We start from the raw sequence: 20,435 nt of genomic DNA, 5'->3' as shown, positions 1-20,435 counted from the left end.
TTTCGTAACTTGTAAACTAAATTGGGGTGTGCATCATCTTCATAACCTGGTGGCTGCATCTCGAACTTCAAAATCCCGCTTTCTTCTTTTGATTATGACAAGGTTCAAGAGATTGGAGAAAGGGGTGAAGAGGATCTTAGAATCTTGGGAGAAAGAGGGAGTAAAAAGAGAACTCTAAAACCTTTGGAAAGAGAGAAGGAAAAACCCTTAAGGAGAGAGGGGTATAAAGGAAAAGGTGATGTGGCTTTTCCCAAAGGTTTTTTTCAACCTTTGTATGAGGTGGCTTTGTACTTTTACGAGAGCTTTGGAGAAACTTTGAAATGGAGGATCGGTGGAATGATGCGCAACCTTTGAAATAGCAAGCTCTCCTTCAATTCTATGTGACTCTCTATGCAAGTCGAGGGAATCGTCACCTCCTTGACGGCCTCATAACAGTAAGTAGTTTTGCGGTAATTTGGCGTTTCGTGCTGAATATCTCTACGCATACGATCATGATTGATGTTCTTTCTAATCTCGAATACAACAGCTACAAATATGTTATTGATTCAATGTAGCTTATATATGCTCCAGAAGCAGAGTTTATGAGCGGGTCCCATTGCTATGTGACTTTGCGTTGCAAATAGATATGACAAATCTGAGCTTTAGATATGCCATTCCGATCAAAGATTAACAGTTCCATAATCCACAATCATGCATATCTCGATGTGCATGAATGCCAATTGAGAAGCCGGTCAGACAAATCACAGGCAAGTCTTTAGCAAACTAATCAATCACTACTGCAAGCTTGCTGCTATCATGAGGTTGTCATCTCCCTCCGAATAAGGCTAAACATAGTGTGTTGTTGCTTGTCTATGCACAAAATGGATCGAATCATCGACCCTCCAAAACATTTCCCGTCATCCACAAACTTTGATGATCTACAAGCTCTGATACCAATGATACATCCCCTTGAACATAGAGGGCTTCCTTCAAGTTTCCTCCTAACCGTGGATTCTGTGAGCTCCTCCCTTCTCCACTGTGAACTCCCTTCAGTTCCCTTCTTCTCCCACTTTCCATGTGGAGCTCTCCTTCCAGAATCCTTCCCCTTGCTTAGCACTTGCCACTTGGCTTCTAGCTTCGGTGCCACATGTCCCACAAGGGACTCCTCTCTTTTTAGCCCTCTCTAGGACTCCTTATGCACCACCTCATAAATGCCTAGGCCTAGGCATGACCCTAGACCCAATCCCTTTAGGCCCTACCAATGCAACTGCTGCCAAGCCCTTTGGCTTCTCGCCTTATCCATGGTCACGGTATTATAGTTGATGTAACAGGACTATTGAGGACACAAAACTTATTGAATTTCTATCTTTGCTCTTCCCTCATACATCTTTCAATCCCTTTACCTTGGGGAACCTCTGCAATGACACGATCATCATCCTTGACGTTCCAAGCATGTGGCATATTGGGATCCATGGATGCAAGAAACTATATGATGTATACTAATGACTCTTGCACAAGCCATCCTTTCGCCATGCTTACTTTGGGTCTAGCTCTTTGCCTTACAAATCCCTTCAAATTTTGTATACTAATGACTCTTGCACAAGCCATTCTTTCGCCATGCTTACTTTGGGTCTAGCTCTTTGCCTTACAAATCCCTTCAAATTTTTCATAAACTGTTCAAGGAAAAACATTCAACGATGATGAACGGTTCCTGCAATGGCAACCTCATCAACTATGTGTACAAGCAAGTGCACCTGAGTCATCATAATGCTTGAGGGAAAGTGCTTCTCAAGCAAGCAAATAGCTTCAATGGAGTCCCTCTCAATGCTTGATATAGAGATCTCTTTTTGTGAGATCCACCTATTCCATGTGCACACATAAGATTCAATAATTTCTACTCACCATTGTATGAAATATAATGAAGGTGACATCATAGTAAGCATACCTGACAATGCCATTGATCTTGTAGATAGATTTTCTAACATATTCTGATAAGCATCCTCTCATTGTAATTGGTAGGATAAACCACTCAAGCAATAAGGAGTTATAACAATGTGTCACAATCATATAAGTTACACGAAAGCATCACAAACCTAGTTCTACTAAGCATTCAAGCTAGCATGTAGAATACATGTAAGACCTTGTGCTAATCATGGTACTTGAGGCCACTAAGCTTATTGTCCTTTGTAAATGCTCCCCTCAGGTGACGCATGTGTCTTGGACGTGAGTGTCCAAAAAGATGCAATGTCCGCCTTGGCTCTTGCCTCCTCTACCTTGGAAAGGATCCATGGTGCCTTTGGGAGAACAATTCTAGGAGGACGCTCTTGGATTCCTTAACCACCATCCTGAGTTGTAGAACCACGCTCTTAGGTTCTATGTACATGCTCTTAGGGCCACAATTGAGGCATCCTACCCATCTCATGCAAGTCTTCTCGCACTCCCCTTGTGCCTTTGTCACCAACCAAGTGTTCCCAAATAGAAACCCCCACATTCTTGAAGATATGCATGGGATCCAAAAGCTGATTGATTTGTAGCTCACCCCAAGATGGAAGCTCGTGAAAGATTGATAGCCAACACTTATTTCATTAATTTTGGACTCCAAAGTCTGCATTTGGACTAATCCTAAAAATCCTTCCCAAATGGAAAGTTAACTTTATGAAAATGTCATTTGAGAATCAAATTTTACTTTCTGGCACTAGCATTTTTACATAATAAATTTCACAATCGCTCTACAATGTTGCACTAATAATGCAAAAACTACTATTAAATCCTAATTTTATATTTCTTATTTTTTAGAATCCTATTCATATTTAAAAAATTCCTTGGGTTATTATTATAAATCCATGAAAAATCACTTAATACAAAATAAAGAAAATTTAATCGATGCATGCAGAAAACTAGGAGAAAACTATAACACTCTTGAAGATTCAAGAAATTAAAAGGTTTATATAGACAAGAGACATGGAAGACTCTTTTGTACTCTAAAAAATAGCAATAGCTATGCTTGCAATTTTACATTATGATCATAAGTTTACAAGAAATATTGCTCTAGATGAGTCTTTGCATAAAGGAGTCTGTCACGGCTTTTTCAATAATTATTTCTACCTTTACAATGAGTTAAGTACAAATGGGAGATCCTAACATTTTCTTGTTTGAATGTCCGATTTATTATCACTTGTCACTTGGGTGCCATCTTCATTCACTGTCATCTCACCACCGTCACCTTCAGTCTTTATGGATGCTTGAATGGTGCTATCATGGGCATTCTTCATTTGTGCTATCTCCCTCTACTTCCTCCTTAGTAAGCATCTTTAAGAACTCTATAATGTGTGAAATAATTGGTTGTGGTATTTTTATTTTTTCTTCTGCATCATACCCCATGTGCTTCTTTGTTTTCTTCATCCTTATTTCCAAGATACTATGACTGTCTCGATGGAAAGATTTGAAATTGCTTCATGGTTTGGGACACATTCCCTTTTTAGACAACTACTATACAATGTATTGTTATCCTGGTTCTCCTTCCTACCCCGTGGCTCATATCATATCATTGTAAATGTTGTAGCTCTCCCTTGGTCATCCATGCTCACGTCCACCACTTTTGCAACCCAAAACTTAACGTTCTCATGCTCATCGTCTGATGGTTGAATTGCAACAAAACAATGGACGTCTATGTCTATTTGAGGCATAAACTCTCTCTTTTCCGATCCACAATATGGATGTGGCAGCAGCGATTCAAACTCATTTTCAAAGAGACCACAAGCTGAGCGCAAGTCGTTACCAACATTTGGCCAAAATAAAGGCCATTCTCTCTTAACATCAACTTCTCGCATTTTCTCAAGGTTCTTTATCAATCGGTAGGTCTTTCTAATTATAACAACAGTGTGTTCCTTCCAAGAGGGCTTCCAATTAGGAAATCTCTTCAGCGTTTCTGTTTTGTATACAATAAAAGCTTTTTCACCTTTAGATTTCTCACTAAATTATTTTATGGGAGCCCATGTTATATGAATTTCTTTGAGCCTTGGAATTGATGTTAAGAGACTATAAGCTTCTTCAGGTTCCCATGTTGTATCAAGAGAATAGTGTTACCATTGCATCACTAGTTTTTCATCCTTTAAGAAAAAGCAAAAGTAGTCTGGAGCACTATGACCTATCAGGGCATCACCACCTTTTTGTATGAAAGGTAGAATAAAGCTCTTCCAATAATACATTCTTTCAACCATGGAGCATACTACACCTTCCTTGCGGCCACCAACTTGCCTGCCACATTTTCTTATCAAGTCATCCATTGTCTCCGTGTCCTTGTGTTTTGGCTCTCTTGAGATTGTGCTAAAATACCTGATTGATATCCTCATGTGTGTCTCCAACCAACAAAAACACAACTTTAATCTCATTGAAGATTCGATGAGTGATTAGCATTGAGAAAAATGCAAAGAGTACATTCTTATTCTCTCGTTTGCAATTGTCTGCTTTTATTCTCAAATTTGCTGGTAGGTGACCTTTTTCTGCATGTACACCGTGAATTGCCTTCATAATGAATGTCACAACTTGATTGCTATCATGTAGATGCAAGGAATCAATCCATATGTCTACAAAACACTTATATCCATGCACTAACACTCCACATAAATGTTTCTTCAAGAAGTACTTTCTTTGTAGCTTAGGTGGAGTGTTAACGAATCTAGGTAATGTTGTTGTATTCTGATCCATACCATCTACAATAACACATATGTACTCATTTGGATGAGAAATAGCTTGCTCCTTCCAAAATGCATATTTTATTCTAGAATGCCGAACAAGTCCATCATGAAATTCTCTCCCTTTTCTAAATGCTTCTCTTTGTTCTAGAGACATTGCACTCTCAAGTGCTCGCTTTAGATCATCACAGTCACAGCACTTTGACATCTTTTGCATCTTTGGGATTTTAACATGTCGAAAGCTCTTGTTCCAAAGAGTACATAAATTGTGAAAAGATGTCGGAGCATGCCCTCTTTGCATCTGTGTTTCTCCAATAGACTTAAATACTTCCATTTTTGTCAAACCTATCGGAAGATGCATTTCAAATAGATGGGGTTGAGGTAAAGCATTTTCATGAATGTAGTCTCTGAAAATTGCTGTTGCCGAGACCGTTGAGGCTCTTGTTTTAGGCCTTCCTATGTTTCCATAAATGTTAAATTTTACTCCATAGTTTGATTTTATTAGCCAAATCCCACTATGTGCCATGTGATAATCTTGTAGTAATGCGATATGCATTATTGCAAATACTTAAATTCCAACATATACATAGGTGCATGTATCTATAGATGTACGTATGTACATATGTACATGTATACATGCATATGAATGTATGTTATGTGCATATGTAGGTATACGTATACAAACATACACATTTGTATGCATACACACACATACACTTACATACACATATGTATGTATGTGTTTACATATACATATGTACATACTTACACAAATGTATGTATGTATGTACATACATGCACATCTCTCTCTCTATGTCTGTGTGTATGTATGTATGTATGTATGCTACACACATACAAAAATGTATGTACATATGTACATACGTGCATATGTGTATAGGTACATGTGTGTGTGTGCGCACACACGTGCTTATGTGTGTGTAGGTATATACACCCGTACATACATGTTTGTATGTGTGGGTACATGTGTGTATGTTGGTACATTCGTGCATGTATGTACACACACACACACACACTTGCCTTCCCTTGCTTGGGAAATGATCAAGGACTTTTTATAACACTCGACCCTTAGCTATGCAAGCAAAGGGTAGGACAAAGTTTTGGCAGTCCTCTTTCTTTGACATTGGATTAAGGGAGAGCGGGGCTATGCTTTAATGGGATGAACTAGGATAGGGCTTTGGTTCACCCCTCACCCAACCGATTGATGCCCCTATGAATGATGGGACTTAGCACAATATCCACTAATCCACCCTTGGATTCCTTTTTGCTTTTTGAGAAAAGTTTAGGTTCCCAAAGGTTTTTTGGTGCCATCTTGTACCTGGAGGAATTTGGATCCTTGTGTATCCTTTTCCCTTCTTGCATATCTACCAATAATCACACCACAGATTTGTCTTGAACAAGCCTGTAAGGGCATAACCCACCCCATCTGCCAATGCGCTAGGCTGTTGCATGCTTTAGCCTGATAAGGGCCTCCAATTTAGGTGGTCTTGCAGCCTCCCAGAGTTGTAGGGGGGTTAGTAAAGATGACTCAAACACTTAGTGAAATGTGAGCCCTCAAGTGATGGCTGCTCCCACTCTTCCCCTCTTCTTCTTCCCCTTCCTTTCCATTTCTGCTTCTCTTAGCTTATTCACAAGGCGAAGCCCCTCTTCCTTCAATTTCTCACTCAAATGGCAGTCCCCTTGGCTCTATCCCTTGGTCTGAATCTTGGCCATGAACAACAGGTTTCCTCCCAACTGTGCACTGCCTTTCCCTTCATTCATCAACTTACTACTTCGGAACCTCCCTCATCTCTTCCTGCCTTGCTTACTGTATCGAGGAGTCACTCTAAACTACAAGGTGAATAGCTCACCCACTGGCAGGAGCCCCATCGAAAACTTTTCCCACTAAGTCTTGAACTCTCGACTTGGGATCTCCAAGAGGAAACAGGGCGATCCTTTTCCTTTTCTCCCCTCTTAGCATGATTGTTTTATTTTTGAGCTCATTGTTGTTGAACGGATAGACAAGGCAAGCCCTTCCCTCTCGTCCCCTTGAAGTTCCTGGTTTTTCTAATGCTTGTCTTGGGCTCAAACACTTGACCCCCTTTTAGGTCCTTTTGCTATAGAGTGGAAGTACACTTCTCATGAACCCTGTGTACAATTTGAGCCTCTACCCCTCCTATTCCTCTTAGAAGTTATGACCTGAGAGCTAGGATTGTCCCTATAATTTTGATTTGCTATACAATTTAAGCCTCTACGTCTTAAATTAGCTCAATGTATTACTAGATCCTTGATCTCTTGTTTGGAATGGAATACCTTGTAGTGTGGTTCCCAATGAGCTTAGAGTCATTGAGAGGCTATCGGCAATGAGCTTGGATAGAATTTTTCCTTTTACGCTCATTCATTCTTGATTCATGTTTAGGCCACTCGCATTTTGCCCGGATGCCATATGTGGATTGCTTGGATCTTTTTTTTTGTGAAACTTAGAATGCATGAAGATGAGTCTAGCATAACAAATTTGCATATGGAGTTAATTATGTGAATCATGCTGGATGCAAAATGATATTTCATGACTTCATGGAACTATTTTTTTGTAAAACTTAGAATGCATGAAGTTTTAATTACATCTGAATGATGCTTAGAAAGAAGAATTGTATTAGATTATTAAGCAATGTTTTGAAAGGTTTTATATTGTACCAATGGTTCTCTCTCTCTCTCTCTCTCTCTCTTTCACACACACACCATTTCTTGATAATCAAGTTCTGGAATTGATGGTCTTTATATGCCATCTTTTTGCATAGCATTAAAGAGTCGAAAAGCTCATTGCTTGATTTGGTCAAAGAATAGATATACCCTTCATGGAAAAAAGATTCTTTGCATTATATTGGCTCAAGAGAATTGTGGAATTATGGACAATTTCTTTACACAGACAATCCTAATAATTTTAGTAAAAAATAGATGTACATCCCAAAAAAATGTTTTAAATGCAGGGGATGAGTTTAATGACAAATGGCTTACATCTTTTTACATTAATTAGTGGAAAGGTCACTCAAAGGGTGGTAAAAAGTTCAAGATTGAGTAAAAGCAAGAATTTAACACTTGCTTCTAGCGTGGGCACTAATAATATTTTCATTACAAATATGAGCAGTTTAAGTGGTGGAATCTTTCATATCGTTTCCTTGCTTACCAAAAAAATCAGTGGCAATGGGACGGGTTCTCTTTGGAAGCCCATAAGTTGAGCTAATGAAATGATTGGAGGAAGGGGGAGCTAAGAAGACTTTGAAATATTCAAATAGCGAGTTAACGAACCGCCAGGCAACCTTGACTATATATGCCCATGCTATCACTCGGGTTTGAGCAGCACAGAGGAAACGAGTTTGAAGGCATTTATGTCATCATTGTGGCTACCCTCTCTTTATCAAAAGATTACGACAACATTCAAGATATGTTCTCAGGAATAGCTAAATGCCATGCTCAAACTCCTTCCACACAGGCTGAGTCAATGGCTCCTCTTCTTCTTGCTTACAATCTACGTAGGCTTGCCTCCGAGTCTCATAGATCATGAGGTAGCGCACAATACCTCTGTTGCATCACCACTTACTTTTTTGCCTCACTTATATGATCGCACCCCTTCAGGGGTTCTTTGCGGTATCAAGGGAGCTCTTTTGGTTGGCCATAATGACAATAGAGCCGCCTATTGCATATACTACATGGATGGTCACACAAAGCCCTTCATCCATGCAAATGAAATGAGGAGGGCCTATATACCATCGAGTATGGCAAATGAAATGGGGTAGACGTATCGACTATGGTCATGCAGTGCATTCTACCTTTCTTACATTGATAACCTCATGCAGAAGGATCTTTTGACTTTGAGAAAATGTATAAGCCTCTTAATAATTTCGGTAATTAACATGCTTGTGGGCTGATTAACAAAGGCACAGAGAGAGTTGCCAATGGCTTGGGAAGTTTGAGCAGTCAGATGGCACCCCAGGTTGCTACAAACATATAGGCTCTATATACATATTGGCTTGTGAGTCGTGTTATTGTATGTAGCTCTCGTTATAGATATGGCCTTAGACTTGACTACTTAGTAGTATACTCTATTGGCTCTCATGCTACGAGAGACTATACGGAGTGTGCCATACTTCTCTGGCGTCTCCTATCATGGACTCATGTTCCATAGGAGATCATACGTATATCATTGCTAGCTCTTCTATGAGCTCTCACGCCTTGCATTGATATACTAAGAGCTCCTCTACTTTGAGCCTTCCATTTATGACCATGCTCTCATGCTTCGCATGGATATACTAAGAGCTCACTCATCTTTGAGCCTTCCACTTATTGCCATGCTCACACATAGATTTGCATGGATATACATAGATTTGCATGGATATGAGGCAAAACATTACTCTAATTTGAAGGTGGGGGTAGGGATCATGGAACCTTTCCAATCCTTGTGTTTTTTGGTGAATTTATCATGGGGTGGCTTAGTGCTTTCCAACCTATGGTTGAGTCCCTTGGTCTTAGATCCATAATCGAGACCCTTAATTCAATTAACTTAATCAAGTAGGCATGAGTATATAAGCAAGGATAAATGCCATAATTCCCTTACTAACTATTATCCTACTTAATTTTTTGGTGGATGCAATGGATTCCTAGCAAATTTTGTGGGTTTAGTAATATGGCTCTAATGGTAAAAGGAAGGGAAATACTTCTTCCCCTTCTATATCATCGTGGAGGTGGCTCACCTAAGGGATTGGCAGTTTCATTACTTTACTTTGACTTGGCATTCTTTAATTAGCCATTCACTCTCTCTCTCTCTCTCTCTCACACACACACACACACTTACTATCCTTTTCCACTTTACATTCTATTTACTTTTTATCCCTTTCCCCCTATTTATTTCCATATTTAATCCCCCCCCCCCCCCCCCGCCTTCCTTTTCCCTTCCTTCCCCCCAGCCCCTCTCTCTAATTTTTTCCTAGTTTTCTCCTCCCCCCCCCTTATTTTTGCTTATATTGCCCTTAAAGTTTTCCTCTTCTCCCCTTCTCAAGTATGTTATACCCTTCCTTTTTTCATACTTACATCTATAAACTCTAGAGAGTACAAAATTCACTTATGGTTACTCCATTCTACTCGACACTCTTTAAATTAAAACATGCTTGATAAGTTTGTGGATAAGTGTCAATATTATTGTGATCCCGTATGACACCTGTCTTCCCAACTAAGCTTTAAGCGGGTTTTCACCATGTTTTTCTTATTGGATGGTGGCATGTATGCAGACTCCCCTCTTCAATAAAAGTGATGCTTGCCACGACTTATCAAAGCGCAACCTTTTGAACAATTGTGCATTCTACAATTTTTTGACCTTTTGACAAAACATTAGCGTTCAATATTTTTCATTAATGCCAATTGCTCTCTCTTTTGAGCTACATTGTTTTCATTTCACTATGGAAAGGGGTCATGTCAAGTTTAAAACACACACATAATGTTTCCCTTGCAACTTTGGACGATTGTATATAGTACATTTAAGTCATTAAGGCCTTCTTGCCTCTTGACTCACTTCTTTGCTCGCTGAGTTATTCTCTCTTCCCCACTTACCTTTTTTATCTTACTCTTCTAGCCCAAACAATTCCCATAGTAGCCCCAATAAATTCTTATTTCCCAACTAATTCCTAGGTTAACCCACGTCCCTCTCCCACCCCGGTATTGCTTAAACTTCTACCTACCATAGACCTCTTCTTAAACAATTACCTTTGATTGGCGAATTTCAAACTCACCATACTCTAATACTTCCTTTCCACTCCCTTATAAAAACACTTCTATTCCTTTTCGTGTAGACAATAGGTCATCACACTAGGTGATGACCTACTGTCTCACCTAGTGTGTTGTATCCTATTGGGGTTAAGTTGGGTACACACACACACACACACACACACACTTACTATCCTTTTCCACTTGACATTCTATTTACTTTTTATCCCTTTCCCCCTATTTATTTCCATATTTAAATCCCCCCCCCCCTCGACCTTCCTTTTCCCTTCCTTCCCCCCAACCCCTCTCTCTAATTTTTTCCTAGTTTTCTCCCTTTTTCCCCCTATTTTTGCTTATATTTCCCTTAAAGTTTTCCTCTTCTATGCCCTTGTCTGGAAAGTCTTACCCTAGACATTCGAGGCCAAACGTGTGTAAGAGAGTCAAGATGCTTTTGATTGTTTATGTTGGGTTAGGCTCTAATAGGGTTCACACTAAACTTTTTACATGACCCACGATAGAGCCCCAATGAGAATTCTGAGTGTTTTACAGGTCCTCTAATTTAATATCTAGTTTTGTCTTTTTGGACTCACTTGCTCCCAAAAGGTTATGATTATACAAGTTTGATCCAGTTTAGCTATACCATGCAAATGCAGTATTTAAGGCAATTGTGTGTACTCTCTTATTTTAAAATATTGAAGTTCAAGTACATGGGGGTTTTAAACCATAAATATAGCATTAAGATTGTAGGTTTTGATAGCAGGATCTAACTAGCTTGGCGAATTCCCGGTGGACCTCTAGGGTTTAGATGAGGCAATAGAAGTTTGTGTGACCTCTAGGGTGGGAGTGAGGTTTTTCTAAAGACAATGTGTATGAGCCAAGACATATGAGTCCTTGCATGTGCAATTGGATGCCTAGCCTTGAAGCCTAGTGGCCGAAATCATTAGTGGAGCTATTGGCCTTCTTCACTAATTGCCATTGGTTACTTTTGTATGATAGGACGTGTTGGATGTTGGAGGTGAGCTCTGCTACAATCAGGGGGAATTTCTCCATTTGTCTCCAACCTTGCATTTGGAACATGATTTGAGGCAAGGGTTCAAAATGAGCAGCACATAGGTTTGGTTAGAGCGAAGCCTTGGACTAAAGGGTATGTGTGTCTATGAGGTGCCCCGATCTTGTGCCTAGGGAGTGATAGGAGTGAACTAGTTGCGTTGCTTGAGGATGTGACAATGAGGGGAGAGACTAAATACGAGGTGTAGTGTTCAGAATAAGGGGGTTCACAACTGTAGTGTAAAAGAAAATAAGCTCGCAACATAGTTATGCCTGGGCAGGGAACAAAGCTCGAGCAGCCTATCCGACCTGCTGCAAGAGTGTCTAGCACAATTAAGCAATGAGCAGTGGATTCATGCTTCGAGCATGCCCACATATCATACCACAATGACTTCTTAGTGTTTGCACTTGTTCGAACCAGCACAGACTTTTCTCATGAACGTTCTTTTGGACAAGCAACTTCGTGAGACGGATGCTTGTGAAGCTTGCCTAAGGGTGGCTCCAGACGCATCTGGCCGGGTGCACTCAATCTCCCTCCTCTACTTATACACAGTGACAAATGGACGAGCGCGACACGTGCAAACCGGGCTTCGACACATCGGGAACATATACTGGGGACGAGAACTCGCAACGGTGGTGTCTGGCAATGGGAACTTGCGATAAACAAGTGAACAGAGGCACAACCCTTGTAAATGGGAACTTGCCATAAGCAAGTGAACAGAGGCATGTCCAATGTAGCAATGGTGGTGTCTGGCAACGAGAACGAGCGAGTGGAGTTCGAAACAAGTGAATTGCCCCCAAGGGTTAGGGGGTGTGGAGTGTGCTACTGCTGCTGTTGTAAAAAGTACCCTATTTTGTAGCCATTAATACCACTATACTTCTTCTTCTTCTCTTCTTCTTCTTCTTCTTCCTCTTTTTCTTCTTTCTTTCTTTCTTTCTTTCTCATTCTTTCTTTTTCTCCTCTGCTCCTCTCCCCTTTTCCCGCCCTTCCCTTCCCTCCTCACCATGACCAGCGACGACAAGTCCCCCTCCTCTTTCGCCATGTCCGATCTTGGCTCTTCCCTCCCAGGTTTGTTTCCCTTTCTTTCCCTCCCCTGTCTCATATCTATCTGCCTGCTCATCGTTTCCTTGCCCTCCATTTGGATCTTGATCGCTTCCGCTTCCCGGAAACCTCCTTTCTTGATTCCATTCTCATTGGAGATCCGCTTTTTTCCCTCCTTTTCTCAACGCTTTGGCCGGATTTGTGATTCATGGCCGCATGCTCAATCGATTTAAAGCTAAATCGGATCTGACTCTATTAGGCTTCTAATTACATTCGCACGTTTCTTTGTTCTTGGCGATGCAAATGCTTTTCGAGGAGTTTGGATCTGCCTGAGATTCTATCGTGCCTTGTGGAGGACCGCTTGGACGTCGTTTACCATTTCTCTGTGTTCAGCAGTTTGCTTTGTGACTCTCGGTCAAGTTATCTGATTTGTCTTTTCCATCCCTGTGCAGGTCTCACCGCAGCAGATCGCGCTGGGCTTGTGAACGTTCTGAAGGTAGCTCGAGCATTGTTTTCGACTCCTATAGCCCATTGTCCTCTGTTCTATTCGGGAAACCAGAGAAGCTATCAGACTGACATTGTAACTCTATATGGGATTAGGACAAGCTGCAGGTTCTTGCAGGACAGCAGTCTGGTGTGTTAGAGGCACTTACGCCCAATGTAAGGAAGCGTGTAGCTGTTCTGCAAGAGATCCAGGTGCGTGGTTTGTCGTGATCGTCCATCTTATATTGGGGCTTGGACAAGGTTTCTTCCGTAACAGGTTTGCCTCCGTTTTCAGGTTCAACATGATGAACTAGAGAAAATGTTTTTTGAAGAAAAAGCAGCGTTGGAAGCTCGCTATCAGAAGCTTTATGAACCATTGTACGTTAAGGTATGCGGGCTTCTCGTGATTCTCCTTTGTTTTCCAGTCCATTTGGATTGCGTTGTGCTGTCTTTAAGCTCGACGGATATAGCACGACTTAATGAGTCAAAGATCCCCCCCCCCCCCCCCCACACACACACACAGAGATAGTATTTACACATGCAAAAAATGGAGCTTGTGATAGGTTTTACCACCATCATTTTTTTGTTTGATTCAAAGCAATTTTGATACATCAAGCATCTTTTACATTGAACCAGTATCATTTTTGCTTCTACTTTAGTGCCAGCTTGTCACGATTGAGTATGCCTTTAACCTTTGGAGTGCTTATAGAAACTCAATGCTAAGAACTTCCGAGAAATGGATGCGCAAGTATGTGTGGGTGTGGATATGTATGTGAGTATATCTTGATACGATGGTCTATGTTCGCCGTTGGGGCACGGATGACATTGATGGAGATGTCATAGTAGCTAGTTCTTGCTATGCATGAGGGAGTTTACCAGGGCTACCTTCCAGGTAGCAACGCTCTAGTGACACTTTTGAAAAAAAGCATCAATCCAATCAATTTTATTTACTCATCCCATGCCCATACCTCCATTCACCCGTTCCTATTCCCACTCTCTCTCTCTCTCTCTCTCTTGCACGCACACATGCACGCGCGTGCAAGAACGAGCATGTGCTCGCTCCCCCTTGCATTGTCGATCATAGCTCTCTTGTTTTGGTTTTCAACCTTATGAGTGACTAAGTTGCGCTTGTTTTTAGAGGATGAGTTGGATTCATATATATATATATATATATATATGTATGTGTATGTATGTATATGTATATGTACACACACACACACACACACACACACACGGTGTAAAAGATTATAATAAAGGGGGAAAATGAGTATAATATCTATATGTATAATATGTATATGTATATATATATATATGTATATATATATATGTATGTATGTATGTATGTATGTATGTACATACACACACGGTGTAAAAGATTATAATAAAGGGGGAAAATGAGTTGAGTAAGCAATGGTTAGTAGTATTGTCACTATGGAGTTCTAGCACAAGAAGAGTGGGAGAGGCATCCTTTGTGTCCTTATTTGTATGGGTGTAAAAAGTTATGAAAATAGAGAGCATAACACCTTGTATGGGGACCCTAGTTGCTTGCCTCTAGATAGAGCAGCCATTTTATATTGTTAGGGATGAGAAAGCGTTTGTAGCATATTAGATGTGTATAGAGACAATCTTGAGCAATATACTAGTGAGGATCATCTCAACTTGTGCCACATTGGGAGCAATTTCTAGGAGACACTTAGCATGGGCGTCCTATTTTTATCAGGTCTAGTGAATTTTGAACCATATTCACGACACGTTAAGCATAATATTTTAATACGTGATTCTAAATATAACTTGTAAGTTGGCTAGATCAGGTGGCGGCTAGCTTAGTCTTTTGAGACATGCTTGGGTAGCTTGTTCTTGAGTGTTGAGAGTGCTTTGAGCAGGTGACACGTCAATTCTAGTAGGACATCGAGATGCCAAAAAAATGTGTGGGGATTTTATGATTGATGCTTTGCGTCTTTGACTTCTAGTTGTGAACATTAAGTGAGACTCTCATCCTTGTGAAGCTTGTTGGTGAGTAGGCCTTCATGGCCTTTTGTTTAGACAATCCAAGCTAGAGTATCTTGATCAATAGCCATCTACCTTTTGGCCATGTTTTTGGGTCACAACTTGGCTTAGTCAATGTGTCGTTGGATGCATATTGGTGATAGGATGCCCTCTTTAACAAGAGATGCATTTCTATTTTCATGTTAGCCTCAAGTGAGGGGATACAATTGGGCATAGAGGAAGCCAAGCCTTGAGTTACCCATTTAAAGAAGGCGTCTTAAGAATGCTAAGCGAGCTTGAGCATAAATTGGAGGATACGCTACCTTCTATCCAATCATCATATCATTTGCATTGGGATGCATTTGTAGAGCTATCCACGCTTGATGGCGTAACATGAGAAGCAAGTCCCTCACATGTGACCATTGGCAGAATTGGATTGTGACCTCTTTTATGTTTTTGCTTGTTTGTTTGGAACAAACAAGAAATACAGATATAGCACTCTACCTGTACATGATATGTTTTAGGGAGAAATTACTGCCTTTCATTTAAGGATTGCATCCTAATTTGTCAATTGATGTGAGCCTATGAGAGTGGGCTAAATGTTTCAGGCCAATGCAAGTACAAGCACTATGGGCATCACATCTGGGAGCACACCAGGTGCTGAAAAGAAGCCCTTGATACTTGAATGATGTGGCAAGAATGTTGCAGCAGCCCCATTTCAAGGTATCCAATAGATACAAGCAGCAAGATGCCCCAATTGGTGATGCCAATGATACTGCACCCGTACATCCAAAAGAAAAGACATTCAAGGGCCATTGTGGATAATCCTGGATGGGAGTTAGTCCTTTTTACACCCCCTTTTTCCTAACCCTACGTTAATGGATGCCTTGTCCTTGTTAATGTTTTGAATCTTTTGTTCTGAAGTGAGGTATTAACTATATTATCATACTTAGTTTGGTTGTCCCATTGTTCGCGATCTTGTATACATGCCTATGTGGAGGGGTCTGTTTCTCATCACAATAGAAACATACCTTTGCTGAAAACCTTGTTGCATTTCTTTATTCTAAGTATACTTGGCTTGTATAATGGTATTTGGACAGAACCTTTCTAACACATAAACAGCTGAATGATACATACAATGACAGCTTAAAATGGAGTTCAGAAAGGAATGTCAACCTGGCAAACATGGGTGTGCTGAGAAAGATGGCTCTAGACATGCACATATAGCTCTAAGATGAAGGATGGTCTTTGAGGCAGGCAGCTGTAGCTGCGCGTCCCACTGGTGTCAAGGTTTGGCACAATTAGCTGTTTTTCTTGTCCTCCCTGGGAACTTGTCATGGAATTGCTCCTCATATACCAGGGGCAAGTTTCCTGTATAGTCCAGGTATCCGGGAACAGAATCTGTATTTCATGAAACTGTAGTCTCCTAGCATTTTCCGAGGAAGCACACTAGGGGCTTTATCTGAGTAGCCGTGATATGCTTTGAATTGGTCTATATAGGTTGGGATTGTTCAGAAGGCCCCCCTGTGCTGCTGCTCTTTCCTGCCCCTGTGCACTGGACGGGGCCTGCGTAAGGTTTCCTGACGATTGATGCTTCAATATGGCAGGTGTATAGTGAATTTTGATTGGTGAAATAGCATCTTGTGCTTTATTGACTGTTTGAAAGCAGGTGGGGCAATGAAGAATGATTTTTGAATTAATAAGGACAAACCATAGGATTTGTCAAGTGTTAAGAGCTCCGAAAAGCATTTCATGTATTATGACAAGGTAGGAAAAGATAGGTTCCATAGAGCGGTAAAAGGATAAATTTCAGCAAAAAAGACAATAATAAGTCGTATGAGATTGTTGGTACATTGCCCTGTGTATGACTTAATAAGTGTAATTTGTGCTACAGAATCTCTCTTTTGTTAGTGGCCTTAGATTATGTACCTTGTTTTTTGTATTTAGCTGAACCTTTGAAGAATGGATTTGGTTGCCAACACTGCAGCGCTATGAGATTGTCAATGGAATTTCTGAAGTGGAGGGTGTGACTGAAGGGGCTACTGAGATGGATGCTAGAGCTGATGAGAATAAGGGGGAAGGTTTGTTGGAAACTTAAGCTCCTTACCTAGAGTTTTTCAAATGGAATGTTTATTTCATTACATCTTTATGGTTATCTTCCAGAGGCGTATGTCCATTTTACCTGTGCATATTGACACTAACGTGTTTTGGATAATATTTCCAGAGAAAGGAGTTCCTGAGTTTTGGTTGAGTGCAATGAAGACAAATGAGACATTGGCAATGCAGGTATCATTGATGGAAGTACATTGTGTGTGCACTGTGGACCTGTTTACTATTCCTTGTTACACTTTTGTAAGAAGCATTGACTTTGTGTAAGCAGATTACAGAGCGAGACGAAGATGCCTTGAAGTACTTGAAAGATATCAAGTGGTCCAAAATTGATAATCCAAAGGGATTTAAACTGGAATTCTTTTTTGATACCAACCCTTTTTTCAAGAATACTGTGGTATGTGGCACATATAACCATTTATTGTGTTGAAAGAACACTTCGGCTACAGGATGAGAAGGCAAGCTGATTTAAGTCCTGTCGTGAGATTGCAGCTGACCAAGACATATCATATGATTGAGGATGATGAGCCAATTTTGGAACGTGCTATTGGGTAATGTTATATTATGTTGCATCCTTGCAGGATCTAGTTAGCAATGCAAGTCTTAGTATGTTTTAAAGAGGTCCTGTGATGTCTCTGAGGGTGAAATTGCTTGATGCACCTGTGAGAACTATGGTCAATGCCAATGGATGTGATGTTTTTGGTTTTAGGACGGAGATCGAGTGGCAGACAGGCAAGAACTTGACTCAGAAAGTCTTGAGGAAAAAACCCAAGAAGGGGGCAAAGAATGCAAAGCCTATCACTAAAACTGAAGTTTGTGAAAGTTTTTTCAACTTTTTCAGCCCGCCTCAAGTACCTGAGGATCATGAAGATATTGATCAAGACACGGTAACTGCTTATTGTTGCAGTTCTAACTGTTGCTTCCTGTATAAAGATGGTTTTATTTTTGGTCATAAGTTTTCAGAGCTTTCTAGTTTGTATTTCCAATGAGAAAACAAATGCAATGTAAAGGCTTCAATATTCAAGGGCACCAAGAGGGGAGTGGTCATTTTGAATTACAATTTATGATAGTTTACAATGCATGAACCTAACTGGTTGACAAGGATTTTATGGTTTTACATAGTTCTAATGTCAAGGGGACCGTGGGGGACTCGTCATTTTTTATTACAATGTATGATATGGTACTACGCATGAGTTCTAACTGGCTGGAAATGATTTTATGGTTTGTGACATTGTTCTAATGCCTGGTCATAAGTTTTCAGAGCTTTCTAGTTTGTATTTCCAATGAGAAAACAAATTCAATGTAAAGGCTTCAATATTCAAGGGCACCAAGAGGGCAGTGGTCATTTTGAATTACAATTTATGATAGTTTACAATGCATGAACCTAACTGGTTGACAAGGATTTTATGGTTTTACATAGTTCTAATGTCAAGGGGACCGTGGGGGACTCATCATTTTTTATTACAATGTATGATATGGTACTACGCATGAGTTCTAACTGGTTGGAAATGATTTTATGGTTTGTGACATTGTTCTAATGCCTGTCCCTGCAGGCTGAACAGCTACAGGATATGATGGAGCAAGATTATGACATTGGGTATGTTGGAATCACAAATCTGTTTCTCCTGTTCTGATGTTTCTGTGTCTTGGGATGAATTTCTGGAGTCTGATTTTATTTTCGTTTGCAGCTCGACAATCAGAGATAGGATCATCCCCCATGCAGTTTCCTGGTTTACAGGAGAAGCTTTGCAAGGGGAAGAATTTGAGGATGGGGATGAGGAAGGTGAAAGTGAAGAGACAGAAGAAGAGGATGATGAAGAAGATGAGGATGAAGATGATGATGAGGAAGATGATGAAGATGAAGGAAAAGTACGAAAGGTGCTGTGATACCATTTCAATTTCAAGCTCATGCTATGCCTATCTTATAATGGTTGGTCATCTTATCTTTTAGGAGGGCAATAGAAATTTTGTTACGCTCTTTTCAAAGATTCTCATTTAAGTCAAGTTATAGGGCTTAATTTGTTGATGTAGTTTCAAGGAAGTTCTTAAAATTTGCATGCTGTTTGCAGCCATCTGCGCCTATTTCAAAGGTGAGCTTGCTATCAACTCATGCGTTCACAATGATACAGTAGCCAGAACAGGAACAGGGTCAGACTTATTTTTGGTTACCAGAAGTCTTGGGGACTGTGGTCTGGACCTTACTAAGGCAATCTTCTGTTTTTTCTGACAGGCTGGGCAAAAACTTCCTTCAGGTGAGCAGCCCCCAGAGTGCAAGCAGCAGTAGGCTTTGAAATGGTGTGATATCAAGGAGCCGGGCCTGTAACTTAAAAGTTTCATTCATAGGTGATCTACTTCAGAGTGCTGGTGATTTTTGCATGGAGTCAGATATGCTCCATCATTTATATCATTTGCAGGGGTGTAATATTTGAGAGTGAGTTTTCGGCTGGCCTCACGGTGCCCTTAGAAGGGCGAGGTTCAGAAGTCCAGAAGAGTGGGAGCTTGGCTTCGTAGATTCTCCGGAGTTCTTGGAGGAGGAGCAAACAGTTTTGTAGGTAAGAAGTTATTGAGATGAGCAGAATAATAGATTTTCAAGCAGTCCGTCTTGGTTCTTGGTTCTCTTTTCAGGCTGGCCACATTGGTCATGCTAATGTTATAAATACTGGACAGCCCCAGAGCTTGGGAGTTCTTGTGCTCCAAGCGCTGAGCTAGTAGCAGTGGATTGTGAAAGTTCTGATGCTTTGGAATGGCGAAAGATACTGTGGTGCTAGGGCAAATTCTGTATGCCTCTGTGAGGACTCGTGCTCTTGACCATACTGCTTGTGCAACGGGTGCCTATATAATGGAATGTTCATTTTAGTAGTAAATTGCAGAGTTATGGTTTAGGATACTGATGTGCTTTAATGGTGAATTTGTGCCTTTTTTGCTAATCACATACTCTTTTGCCTCCAGGGAGATGTAGGACTCTTTTGCCTCTTCATGGAGAATTAACATCAAAGGCTACAGCTCTTTCCTCAACTTGTGGGCATGTTAATTTGAGAGGTTGTAGACTGAATGGTACATAAATGGACAATGGACCATAATCAAAATACCAATTGGAATGATACGTTGACAACCAAAATTCACTGCAGAGTTGTTCTGATTCCTTGAGTGATTATTCAGATATTCATTAGAAAAAGAAAAAAGAAATTGCCGCAAATTACACCCCCCCCTTCTAACGACAACTTGTTGGGAACTAATTATTCTAATGAAATGGGAAGCTAGCCACAGTTTGGCTGTAGGGATACAATCAGCTGAAACAAAGCTGGAGAGAAGGCTTGGGGGAGAAGAGAGGGGAGGAGCTGCCT

General features: G+C 40.5%; 1 protein-coding gene across 6 annotated transcripts; it reads left to right on the top strand.

Moving 5' to 3' along the window:
* Nucleotides 1-12,400: 12,400 nt before the first annotated feature.
* LOC147896650 (nucleosome assembly protein 1;1-like) lies at nt 12,401-20,192 on the top strand. Of its 6 annotated transcripts, XR_015541735.1 has the most exons (14): nt 12,401-12,540; nt 12,966-13,009; nt 13,114-13,209; nt 13,292-13,384; nt 16,970-17,063; nt 17,207-17,268; nt 17,363-17,488; nt 17,584-17,642; nt 17,801-17,978; nt 18,645-18,688; nt 18,780-18,969; nt 19,161-19,181; nt 19,322-19,643; nt 20,041-20,192. XR_015541735.1 is itself a non-coding variant. In XM_087381092.1 (13 exons), the coding sequence occupies exons 1-12, from the start codon at nt 12,477-12,479 to the stop codon at nt 19,138-19,140; spliced, it is 1,068 nt and encodes a 355-aa protein (XP_087237218.1). In that variant the 5' UTR covers nt 12,401-12,476; the 3' UTR covers nt 19,141-19,181; nt 19,322-19,968. The 6 variants fall into 6 exon arrangements, 4 of the variants coding, with proteins under 4 accessions (XP_087237218.1, XP_087237216.1, XP_087237219.1 ...); XR_015541736.1 differs by lacking the exon at nt 20,041-20,192 and having other exon boundaries at nt 18,780-19,021; nt 19,322-19,968; XM_087381092.1 differs by lacking the exon at nt 20,041-20,192 and having other exon boundaries at nt 19,123-19,181; nt 19,322-19,968.
* The last annotated feature ends 243 nt before the right edge of the window (nt 20,193-20,435 follow it).

Source organism: Dipteris shenzhenensis, chromosome 11 (genome assembly GCF_047967505.1).
Source record: "Dipteris shenzhenensis isolate YYH24624 ecotype China chromosome 11, Dip_SZ_1.0, whole genome shotgun sequence".
Classification (NCBI taxonomy): domain Eukaryota; kingdom Viridiplantae; phylum Streptophyta; class Polypodiopsida; order Gleicheniales; family Dipteridaceae; genus Dipteris; species Dipteris shenzhenensis.
The sequence above is the reverse complement of the archived record's forward strand: the minus strand, read 5'-3'. Positions and strand labels throughout refer to the sequence as shown.

Bases quoted from the DNA above. Each gene is read 5' to 3' on its own strand.
- LOC147896650 (XM_087381090.1), top strand. From the start codon at position 12,477: ATGACCAGCGACGACAAGTCCCCCTCCTCTTTCGCCATGTCCGATCTT. The intron at 12,541-12,965 runs GTTTGTTTCCCT...ATCCCTGTGCAG, and splicing joins TCTTGGCTCTTCCCTCCCAG to GTCTCACCGCAGCAGATCGC. The intron at 17,269-17,362 runs GTATCATTGATG...TTGTGTAAGCAG, and splicing joins ATGAGACATTGGCAATGCAG to ATTACAGAGCGAGACGAAGA.